The following is a 12,622-nucleotide window of genomic DNA, read 5'->3' as shown; positions in this document are numbered from 1 at the left end:
TAGGCGACTCCCTAGACTCGTTAGTGGAGTAGGCGAGGTACGGTCCTGCATATTAGATAGTACCAGGGTACGTTCCGGTATACCGGACAGTACCCAGGGTCTGTTCCGGCAGTACCCTGGGGGACATAGACCCTCTCAGCTCTACTTACCATGATGAAAAACCTTAAACTTGTTGGCAGTGAGAGTGAAAGGTAGATATTCTGTTAATCCTGTATCTGGGTCATTGATTTTTAGCCTGAGGTGAACGTATGGCTCATATATCTCCTACAAGAACAGATAAATAATACAACACTCAACACCAATAGTTAGCAGCTATATCTTTTATAGTGCCCATATGCACAGATCAGACAATTAATTAAAGAAGACTTATCCCCATTAGCACACTTACAGCCTAGCATGTTGTGCAACCTACTACATTTAGCCGAGTTCCTAATTATTTTTACGCAAAGAAAAAATACGAAGAACCACCTTGACTGCTGTAACACATTTAAGACATATTCATTCTTAAACCAAAAAATTGCATAGTATCAGGCCAAGGGTTCATGTGCCTAACAGTTTTTTGAGAGGTGCATTCAAGTAATCGCCACCCTAAACATAACCATTATAATTATACAAACATTTACTGAAAATCTTAATTATTAAAATCTACTAAAATCAAACATTACTCAATTATGAGTTCACATGCTGATAACTCTTTTTAAATCCAGGTAATCACCTCTAAAACATAGATGCTATAATAGGACTGATGTAAGGTAACGGTACCTTAACGTGACTAGAGCTTAAAACATAGTCCACTCGCCATTCCAAACCTACGACACTTGGCACTGAAATCAACAATGTAAAAAAATATTGTCACTTTCATAGCGATTATGTTCCAGATCCAGACATGTTATCGGTTCACAATGGTATCAAGCAGCTTCTAATTACGACTTCAAGAAATATCTACATTTCGAATGACTCTCGCAATTAAGAACAGGGAAAATACCTACATGTGAGACTTCTTCTTGCAAGCTCCTCTCGCAGCATTCCAATGCTATCTTCGTATGACTTGCATAATGATGTGCTGTGTTCTATAACAATTTAAAACTTACTTATTAACATACATTGCCATTCCACTTACACTAAAACTAAAGATCGAGCGAAAATACATTACGAGTACATCAGCAACTATCTATGATGACATTACAAATTATAATTAAATGTTATTTTAGCAGGGTTTCTATTGGGCGTTCGAAACTAATTAGTGACAAATTGATCCAAACCATGAAAACAAAGTGGCACGATTCTAATCATACTGCATATTATTCCAACATCCATGTACTGTTTATTCACTCTTAACAACAGTGCAACCCACGACAAAGGGTATGACACCTGTATACACTGTGCAGCCATATACCAGTAATTAAGGCTGATAGGGTCTATGTCCCCCAGGGTACTGCTGGAACGTACCCTGGTAGCTATCTAGCTGATATGGTTAGGTTTAGTGTTAGGGTTAGGGTTAGGGTTAGAGTTAGAGTTAGGGTTAGGGTTAAGGAGTAGGCATAGGCGACTCCCTAGACTCGTTAGTGGAGTAGGCGAGGTACGGTCCGGCATATTAGATAGTATCCAACTTTAATGTCATTAATGGTCATAATACCATATATATATATATATATATGGTCATGGTTATATATTAGTTTGTGGTTTAATGTCATTTAGGTTAAGGTTAGGGTTCGGATTATTAATCATTAATCATTAATCATTAATGATATCAAAGTTGGGAAATTGGAACACTCCTAATGGAGCGTTAGCCCATTTCACCCTAGATTCAATCTTGATAACGTGGTTAAAAGGCACACATAACGCGCGCGCACACACGCACGCACGTACGCACGGACACACACGCACGCACGCACGCACACACAAGCAGACATTTCTACGATCCTATAGTACAATAACACACAGTAGTAGAAGGGATATGAACGTAGAGAGATTCTATCTATATGCTACTTACTGTATATGAAAAAAATCATCCAAAAGAAAGAGGTTATTCCATTACATTTTACATCTATGTTTATTGGGCGGTTCTAGAGCTCAGAATACGGTGACATATTTACATACTCTTCATTATTGCAATCCAGTGCAAACACTTCTTCATTATCAGGACCACCCTACCCCTTTCAACCTCACACATCTCCGTGGAATGACGCGAATCCGCTTATACATAAATTTCATGCGTTGTTAGGCACTCGCATATATATATATACAGTTAAGCAGTTCTTACCGTTTTCACAAACACCACGCTAACTGTACATTTTTCGCACACGGCCTAACAGACATCCCATATATATAAATATAGGATAATACAGTTTTTCCCTTTTCAATTTCACTCGACTAAAACGTGTTACTTGCTATGAAACATTTAGTAGTATTTAAGGTTATGAATAATTAAACAGATACTGCGAGCACTGGGAAAATCATTACGAAATCAAAATGCAGTAAACGCGTTATAATAGATTCTTCAGATGTCATTTCGAGATAATGCAGCTGTGTTGCAGATTCAAAACAACCTATTGCCAGTGGATATACAGTCTGTCAAGCTAATTAGACCTAATTGGCTACGCATTTGAATACACTTTATCATGGCATCCAACATACAAACAGACCCTAACAGACTACCAGGAGATGAAACACGAACATTAATTCAAAAACCAGACAGTACTGTATTAGCAGTATGCTTCAAAATCTTAGAATTTTTAAAAAAATGTGCCATAATTAAAACAATCGAGCAAAAATTCATCATCTTCATAATAAGGCAAGACCCTACCAGTATGCTATATCAATATCATCAGGGGTTAATAATGACAAATTACAATTTGTTGTTTATTACCAATTTATTTATTACCAATTAACAAATCGTTTATTAACAAATTATAAACATTATTAACAATTTGTCGTTATTAACGCCTGATATCATGAAAGTCACAAGTAAATATTGTTGCTAGAACACTTAATATGATATGGGAATTAATGAGGCTTGTGTTCCACGACCAGTAGCGGATCTCAGCTTAGAGCGTCTATCTGGCTATATGCTTGCTTCAATTCTATTATAACAGAAATAAAGGTTTTTGTTAGAAAAGTCACTCATTTTTCATTATTTTTTATTTTACCATATGCATACCTTTACATACTAGCTAACACAAACATCGTTTTGCAAGAAAGAAAAAGAAAAGTACATTCCCACACCGGGAATCGAACCCGGGCCACGGCGGTGAGAGCGCCGGATCCTAACCACTAGACCATATGGGATTGCTGTCTACAAACCCTCACAAGCTACAATCTATGCAACTTGCGTGAATACACACGTGTAACTGCTGCAGGCCGGTGTCACGGTCTGAGATTACCCCCAGTCTGAAATTACCCCTAGCACCTCGTGCGCATGCGTGACGCATGCGCAGTAGCGCTGGATAATGAGACTGGCACGGCCACAGTCTGAGATTAGTCTGGCAGTAGGAGGGTAAATTCAGACTGGGGTTCACGGTCTGAGATTACCCCCAGTCTGAAATTACCCCTGCAAATTATATCCTGTGTGCCCATAGGTGGGTAAATTCAGACTGGGGTAATCTCAGACCGGTGTCACGGTCTGAGATTACCCCCAGTCTGAAATTACCCCCTGCAAATTATATCCTGTGTGCCCATAGGTGGGTAAATTCAGACTGGGGTAATCTCAGACCGGTGTCACGGTCTGAGATTACCCCCAGTCTGAAATTACCCCTGCAAATTATATCCTGTGTGCCCATAGGTGGGTAAATTCAGACTGGGGTAATCTCAGACCGGTCTGGAATTGTTCGCGCACATTATATCTTAACCCGGCTGCCCATAGGAGGGTTAGGAGGAGGAGGAGGAGGAGGGGAGAAGGTGATGGAGGAGGAGGAGGAGAGAAGGAGGAGGAGGAGAGAAGGTGAGGAGAGACAGGCTGAGGAGGGAGGAGGAGGAGGCAGGCGGAACGGTGATGAGAGGAGAGAGGCAGGGGCAGAGAAGGTGAATGGGTTAGGAGGAGGAGGAGGAGAAAGAGAAGGGTGATGGGAGAAGGTGAGGAGCCGAGGAGGAGGAGGCGAAGAAGGTGATGGAGGAGGAGGAGGAAGAGAGGAGGGAGAGGTGATGGAGCCGAGGTGGAGGAGGAGGAGGAGGGAAGGAGGATGCGAGGAGGAGGGAGGAGGAGGAGAGAAGGTGATGGAGTAGGGGAGGGGCGGAGAAGATGATGGGGGAGAGGGATGCGGAGGAAGGGAGGAGGAGAGGAGGAGGAGGTGGAGAGGGTGATGGAGAGAGGTGGAGGAGGAGGAGAGGGAGGAGGAGGGGAGAGTGATGGAGAAGTAGGAGGAGTGAGGAGGAGGAGAGAAGGTGATGACAGGAGGGAGGAGGAGGAGGGACGAAGAGGCTGATGGAGGAGGGAGGAGGGAGGAGGAGGGAGAAGGTGATGGAGGAGGAGGAGGAGAGAAGGTGATGGAGTAGGGGGGAGGAGGAGGAGAGAGGAGAGAAGGTGCATGGCAGTAGGGGATGAAGAGGAGAAGGGAGGAAGGCGTGGGAGAGGAGAAAGGGAGAGTGGAGGAGGAGGCGGGAAGAGGAGGGGGGAAGGAAAGGGAAGGTGGATGGGTAGGGAAGGAGGAGCTAGGAGGAGAGGGCGGAGGGGAAGAAGGAGAGGGGAGAAGGTGATGAGGAGGAGGAGGAGGAGGAGGAGGGGAGAAGGGGGATGGAGGAGTAGGGGCAGGAGGAGGAGGAAGCGAGGAGAAGGGGAGGGAGAAGGTGATGCGAGTAGGGGGGAGGAGGGAGAGGAGGGGGAGAAGCTGGTAGAGAGGAGGGGAGAGGGAGAGCTGGTGGAAGGAGGAGAAGCTGGTGGAGAAGGAGGAGCTCAACGACCAGCTTCTCCCTCCTGCTCTCGCTCCACAGCTCTCCCTTCTCCCTCTCTCACAGCTTCCTTCGCCGCTCCTTATCCCCTTCTCCCTTTCCCCTCTTCTACCAGCTCCCTTCTCCCTCATTCTCTCCTTCTTCTCTCCACAGCTCTCTCCCTCTCCACACTTCTCCTTCTCCCTCCTCCACCACCTTCTTCCTTCTCCCTGCCTCTTCTCACAGCTCTCCGGCTCTCGCCACACCTTCTCTTTCCCCATGCCTACTCTCTCACCAGATTCTCCTCTTCTCACGTTCTCTACTTCTCCCCGTTGCCTCCTCCACAGCTCCTTTCCCCTCCTTACTGCCTTTCCTCATTCTACACCAGCTGGTCTCCGCCTCCTCCTTCGCTCACGGGCTGGTCTGCGCCATGCTTCGCCACGCTTCTCCTTCTCTCTGCGGCTGCGGCTCCCTTGGTCGGTCCACCGGAGTTCTCCCCATCTGTCGGTCAGCCCACGGGTCGTCTTCTCCCCTCATCCTTCACAATCACCGCGTTATCCCTTCCTCCTTCTCAACACCCTTCTCCCTTTCTCCCTCCTCACCTCCTCGCTTCTCCACTCAGCTTTCCGCTCCTCTTCTCCACAGCTTTCTCCTCTCCTCTTTCGTCCCACACGCTTGGGCCGTGGTCCCTTCTCCTCTTCCTCCGTCGTGCACAGCTTATCCCTTCCTCTATTCTCCCAGGCCACGCTTCTGCCTTCTTCCCCTTCCTACCATTCTCCAGCCCAGCTTCTCCCTCCTTCTCCCTTCCCTCATTTCTAGGCAATATAGAGTCGGGTATGACGTGCCGCGCGTGGGCGCTATACATGCCATATTGAATCTGGCCCGACACAGGCGCCGGGGGAGGTATAGTCATCGTGGGTGTGTCAGTAGAATACATAAACTGGCTTCTGGTCCGTATTTTGACACTATGGCTATGTGACGCGGTGGCGGCGTCTCAGCCTTTAAACCTCAATGCTAAATTTCTGCTATCTCCTGGTAAGCGCTAGCACGTGGTGGTGGCATGCGTGGCGCATGCGCAGTTAGCGCTCAGGATAATGGCAGATGGGGGTATATTAGACCGTGACACGCATATATATACAAAAATTTTTTTCCACAAGGAACAAAGGGGGCTAGACGTAAGTTAACATGGGTCGAGCTATCTCATGAATATTTAGCAGGGAATGTGTTAACAAAAATAGTTGTTATGCCTACCCACTGAAATCAATACACCCCTAAAAATGCATCAAACAAATAGTCAATGATACTGAACAGAAGTGACATTAAGGATATTAATATAAACTAATGTGCTGTATACCATTGTTGTTGGTAAATCTACTGCTGTTGTTGTATACTTAATTATCAGTCAGACACATTGTATGAAAGCATATTTACTATATGGCTTACAGAAGTTCACTTCATTATTTGATCTAGCAATATAATCCAGTGGTACTGGTATAGACATGGCATTGCAATTTCAATTATGGGATAATTCAATAATCCACAGCCACAATGCCAGCTATCAAGAAATTCACTGGCTAAGTGGTTTTCACTTGTTTTTTTAATGTCTAGCCTATGGAATTGCTTAAAATTTTTGCAGTTTATTCTAGGTGTTATCTATTGTAACGGTCTACTATACGCTCATAGTGGGTCTATGTCCCAGGGTATCTGCCGGAACGTACCGGATACAGTCCGAGAGGCCGGAACGGTGACGGGCGCGGGTAACTATCTGATATGGTTAGGGTTATGGTTAGGGTTAGGGAGTAGCGCGTGAGGGGACGCTAGACTTGGTTTAGTGGAGTAGGCGAGTCCGTCCAGGTCGCTGCTAATATATAGATAGTACCAGCGGTACGGTCCGCTGGGTCGCGCCGATGTTATACGGACAGTACAGGGTCTGTTCCGGACAGTTACCTGGCGGGGGGACATAGACCCTCGTCAGCTCTACTTAGTGCGGCATGATGAAAAAACTTAAACTTGGTTGGCAGTGAGAGTGAAAGTAGATTTCGGGTGGGAACTCTTATCTGGCGTCCGATTGATTTTTAGCCTGAAGGTGAACGTATGGCTATGAGTATCTCCTATCCAAGAACAGAGATAATAGTTCAACAACTCTAAACACTAATAGTTTAAGGCGAGGCTATATTCCTTGTTATCAGTGCCATATGCACAAGATCGGACAATAATTAAAGAAGACTTATCCCACATTAGCACACTTACAGACTAGCCATGTTGCTGCAACCTACGGTGACATCTTAGGGGCGATTGCCTAATTTATTTGTACGCAGAGAGAAAAATACGAAGAACCACCTTGATGCTGTAACAAAGCTTGAAGACATATTCATTCTTTAAACCAAAGAAATTGGCATGAGTAGTACGGCCAAGGGTTCATTGCTGCGGCCTAACGAGTTTTTGGAGAGGTGCATTCAAGTAATCTCACGACTAACACATAACGCTGTATGAAATTATACAATACATGGTTATGAGAATCGTAATGTATTTAAAATCTGGAATAAAAGTCAAAACATTTATGTGTGATGAGTTCGACTTGCTGATAAACTCTTTGTTAAATCCAGAGAGTCAACACTCTAAAAATTAGGATGCTATAATAGACTGAGGTAACAGGTAACGGGTACACACTTAACGGTGGATAGAGCTTAAACTCTAGCTCGCACTCGCCGAGGTTCCAACCACGACACTAAGGCATGAAATCAACAACCGTAAAATACTTGGCACTGTTCATAGCCGACTAGGGAGGGGGTGTATAATGAAAAGGAGTGGAGACAGCGGAGTTTTGCGTACGTGCATGCTTCACGAATTCTTTGGTGGGGTACGAAGCTTGCGCAGTGTGGGATAAAAATACGAAATGGTATACAAACATGAGCTTCTGGTTTGTTCATGGAGTGCTGGGTTTGGTCGTAGTGGGTATCCGAGGTGGGATTAACGAAACGCGGTAGCGTCATGTCGTTTTTGACATAGATCGAGGTGACGTTTGGGGCGAGCCGACGACATGGTTTTCACGTTATTTACGTCCGGGCTGGCGAGGACACACTCTAAATTTTGCAACACAAGCTCGTCAATGAGCCAGGCAGGCGACGCAGTCAGGCGAGCGCAGCGGCGAAACTGTCAGCGCGTTAGAGATGAACGGTTTTGCTATGCCAACACGATGTGCGAAAAGCTACAAGCGGCATGGCAGCGTAGCCTTTACTCAGAACAAACATAAACTAATTTCCTCCGCGGTAAAGTAGTTCAGATATGTTTACCAAGCGCATAGGTTTATTTAAAAAAAAGCTGCGGGATTATAAGCATAAACAAAGGCCCTTCTAACTGATGAGTTGTAGATGTAAGAAATAGTATTAATTTTATAACCGAGCATGGGTGGCAAGTAAACTTATTTCTAGGTGCGACATTGTTCTGCATGACTCAGGATACGGGAAGCCCCTCCCGAAAAGCGCCTACGTGCGTCATTGCAGAAGGCTGCTGTGGCTGCAAAACTTTTAGAGTGTGGTCCTCGCAGCGGACAGTAAACAACGTGAAAACCTGGTTCGTGCAAAGAGTATGAGTTATGTCAAACACGAAGGAAGCTACGCGGTTTGCTAATGACTTACGGAACGAATAGAATAAGGAGCAGATGAACAAAAGAAGCTCATGTTGCATACATTGTATTTTTATTCACATCGGAACTCGTACGACAAAGATGTAGTGAAAAGTCGCCGGTGTACAAATCGCTCTGTTTACTCCCTTTGTATTAGTACGCCTCCTGGCATAGCCGATTAGTTCCAGATCAGACATGGATTATCGGGTTACCCATGGATTATCAAGCAGTTCTAATTACGACTTCAAGAAATATCTACATTTCGAATGGAATCTCGCAATTAAAGGGACAGGGGAAAATACGCTACATGTGCAATTCTTCTTGGACAAGCTGCCGTCTCGCGCCAGCATTCCAATGCTATTGTAGGACCTTGCGCCATCAATGATGTGCGGGGCCGCACTCACTGGTGGTGTGATTTGCTAGTAAGAGACAATTTAAAACGGTACTTAGTTGGAAGGATAGATGTGCATGTACAGCTTACAGCTAAAAGAGTAAAGAGGGTGGTCGAGCGAAGAATACAATACGAGTAATCAGCAGACTATCGTACTGATGACATTACAAATATAGATAATTAAATGTGATTTTAGGCAGCAGGTTTCTACTTGGGCGTTTGAACACTAGTGTAGAGTGACAGTTGATCCAAACATGAAAACAACAGTGGCAGAGATTTAATCATAATGCAGTATTCATGCTCCAAGATCCATGTTACTGTTTATTTCACTCGTCTAACAACAGTGCAACCACGGGACCACAAGGGCTATGCACCCGTGCTACCTACAGCTTGTGGAGGCCAGGGTGATTAGCGGGGAGTATTAAAGCTGATGGGCGTTCTAGGTCCACGCCAGGACGTGCTGAAGGGCGTACCCCCTGGGGTAGGCTAGTGCTTAGGATATGGTTTAGGGTTAGGTGTAGGGTGGGTAGCGGTGGTGGTGTAAGGGGTGGTGTGGGGTGGTGAGGGTTGAGAGGACGTTGACCGGCGAGTGGAGGCGACTCCCTAGACTCGTTAGTGGAGTAGGCGAGGTACGGTCCGGCATATTAGATAGTAGTATTTAGTACCAGGTATACCCAGGGTACGTTCCGGCAGTACCCTGGGGGACATAGACCCTATCAGCGTAATTAAGTACTGTAGTGGTCGGGAAAATAAGAGTACGGTCGAGAAGACTGTTTGAAATCCTTGCTTTAACCTGCTCACTGGTAATCCAATTCATTTCATCAACTGTTATTACCTTTAGGAAGGCCTAGCTGCTGGAGTTCGTTCGACAGGGACTCGCTGCTCACACTGTACTTGGCAGCACTCGAGAGAATGAATGACAGACAGGCAATGCTCGCCTTGATGTCACCAATTTCTGCAGATCGATAATTAGATCAATTTAAATAAAATAAATAATTAATTTAAATAAATAATAGATTAATTTCTGAATATAAACATTAGTGTTATAATGCATTACATTCACTGTTTTAAACATATTAAATATTATTATAAACACACGCACGCACACACCATTTACATAACATTACATGATTGACTGAACATATATTCACTATGGACTCACCGTATTTGGCATCTGCGGTAAGCTTGCTCACTTTATTATACTGAAAATAAGCATTGAAATAAGTTATACTACGAAATTAGAGACTGATGCTACAATTGTTATAATATGAGCCATTTATATATGTACTAAGTACTATATCAGAAAAGTATCAGAAATCATTCCTGGCTTCAGAATGCATGATAAAAATATTTATTTTAATTACATCAATTGGTTTTCCCAGAAGGTCAGCTATCACCTGATTGCACAGTAACTTCATCTTGACAGATGTCTGCAAAAAATTGCTAAAAATCATTCAAACCGTATATATCACTCTTGTAATGACACTGCCATATCATGAAAAATACAGCAAGAACATGGAAGATGAGACCGACTACGTGGGTATCCATAGAGAATGACAAGCTTCTCAACAACGGGAACTTTATTGACTTTACATGGTGTCATTGGATCTCTTATCCGTCATCAATCATGTTTTCACATTTCAGTTTGATAAGCAAGCTGACTGGATGGCTGAAATTGAAAATGAGATTTGACCGGTACAGACTGGTGCCAAACTAGCTGGATAGCGATCTAGTGTGCAAGCGAGTGCGCTAATATATGCAATGGGGCCTGAAGATGAACACATATACAACAACATACAACCAATAGATACTGGTCTCACTTATAATCTCAGTGGGCTATGCTAGGACTGGACCCAATATTAGTTATATCCCAGTTGAGAACCCTGGCATGCTATTTCTGAAGGAAGATCTCCAGATATTCAGGTTAAAGGAATAAAGGGGGACATGTAATGACATTGCCATATCATACAAGACACAGGGTAGATGAGTTCAACCATGCTGGTGGCCATGCAGAATGTGCAAGTTTCCCAATAAACTTTCATTTATTAAAATGCTAACAAAACAAAAAACATATATGGATGTTTCGTATACAGCTATAATGAATACAACTAGGGTATGCACACATGTATTCTTATGTTATATATATAATACTTGCAATTTTAGATAGCGTTGCGATTTCAGCGAGGACCCAATCTGGGCAGTCCAGGTCTCCACAGAATTTGAACCTCTGAAATACATACACGATTTATGAACAACAACAAACAAAGAAGAAAAAAACATGACATATGACAACACTCATGATCCTGAATTACAATTATATCAGTACAGTCGATAATGACCAGTGCAAATGTCACCATGTCACCACTGCACACAAGCCACTAACAGGGAAAAATTAAAATTTATTTTTCGGGGGCTACTTTTCAAGCTCGCGTGCATGAAAATAGCACTCTAAAATTTGGTTTGCATTGAACTCTATGCAAATTTCCGGGGGCTCTTTTTGGCATTTCCGGGGCTCTTTTTGGCATTTCGGGCTAAATCGCCCCGATCCCCCGTGTATTTTTTTCACTAGCCACTAATAACAAAAGTCACAACAGATATTGACAAGACTCAAGACAGACAGGATGTAAGTGCGAAGATATGATGATATGATTGCGTGTTGTATGAGTTACTAAACAGCGTTTGATGGTTTGTGAAAAATAATTAGGCGATGTTGAATACATAACCATAATAAACTGATAGTAACAACTCGAATTTATTTATTATAATTTTAATATTAGAACAGTGCAGGTGCAAGTGCCGTGGATCCAGATCTATGAAGAAATTATTGTGATGAAAAAAACAGGCTCAAGCCTAGTTTAGCACCCCAGATTAGTGTAGCACATCTTAAAACACACTGGGGGGGGGTTCCCAAACTATCCTTTATCCGAAAACCGAGTAGGCGGTGACCGCTTTGAACAGTTCAGATATGGTCACATTCATTGAGTTCATTGGTTATCAGTTGAGTTAATTGTATGCACGTTATGTGCACAAGAAGTATTGCATGTTTTGTTTTTGAGTAACGCTATTTTAGTATTTACGTACCTACTACTACTACTAGTACTAGTAGTAGTACTTGTCTAACTCAGTCTTATACTTGTTATAGGCCTAGTTATAATTACTAAATCGTCATAATTTGGAAACTTTTGGTGAACTCTGAATGTACCAGGAAAAACCAAATTGGAAAAAAGGACCATACTGTAATCCAAATCAAATGTGTCTGTTTACTGCAGCTCAGAATACACCAGATTGCAATTTGCATCTCCGAGCATGATCTATCATCTAGGTTTTAACAATTCCTTGGGGGGACCCCCAAACCCCCCGCCAGCACACCGACACGGCGTGTTTCAAAACCATTTGGGCCTGTTAGTATAAAAGATAATGAAAGCCCTGGATATATGTTATTATTATGATCCTACCATTGCCCTTTTCGTGTACGGTGTATTTACTGTTAACTTTACTATTTTAGGTAAGTAAAGTTTCCCGGCGGTCAAGTGTTGTTTACTTGTCGTTCCCGATAAAATCTGATGCGCGATTTTACAAGTGCGATTTTAGCGTATTATGAATTTAAAGTAACATTTATTTATAATATATATATATATATATATATATATATATATATATCTGTGTGTGTATGTGTGTGTGTGTGTGTACCATACACATTCACGGTTTGACGAGTCTCAATTTAAATCTAAATCTAAATCTAA

General features: G+C 43.3%; 2 protein-coding genes and 1 non-coding gene across 3 annotated transcripts in view; 1 reads left to right on the top strand and 2 right to left on the bottom strand.

Annotated features, from left to right (window-relative positions):
• Nucleotides 1-141: 141 nt before the first annotated feature.
• LOC106816047 (COMM domain-containing protein 4-like) lies at nucleotides 142-12,425 on the bottom strand. Its single transcript, XM_014820591.1, has 8 exons — nucleotides 12,335-12,425; nucleotides 11,035-11,106; nucleotides 10,244-10,309; nucleotides 10,042-10,081; nucleotides 9,715-9,834; nucleotides 990-1,070; nucleotides 763-824; nucleotides 142-264 (listed from the first exon to the last, which is right to left on the bottom strand). Exons 1-8 carry the CDS (start codon nucleotides 12,335-12,337, stop codon nucleotides 142-144), a joined length of 567 nt encoding a protein of 188 aa, XP_014676077.1. The 5' UTR covers nucleotides 12,338-12,425.
• Nucleotides 3,217-3,288, bottom strand: Trnae-cuc. Its single transcript has one exon. It is a non-coding gene; the product is annotated as a tRNA-Glu (tRNA).
• The window catches only part of LOC106816048 (ATP-dependent DNA helicase Q5-like), a 13,586-nt gene continuing 13,320 nt past the window's right edge, over nucleotides 12,357-12,622 (top strand). The window contains exon 1 of the mRNA XM_014820593.1: nucleotides 12,357-12,384. The gene's annotated coding sequence lies outside the window, so the exon portion shown is untranslated. The remainder of the gene's footprint in view (nucleotides 12,385-12,622) is intronic.

This window comes from Priapulus caudatus, unplaced genomic scaffold (assembly GCF_000485595.1).
Source record: "Priapulus caudatus unplaced genomic scaffold, Priapulus_caudatus-5.0.1 Scaffold1270, whole genome shotgun sequence".
NCBI classification, from domain to species: domain Eukaryota; kingdom Metazoa; phylum Priapulida; class Priapulimorpha; order Priapulimorphida; family Priapulidae; genus Priapulus; species Priapulus caudatus.
This window is presented reverse-complemented; position numbering and strand designations above follow the sequence as displayed.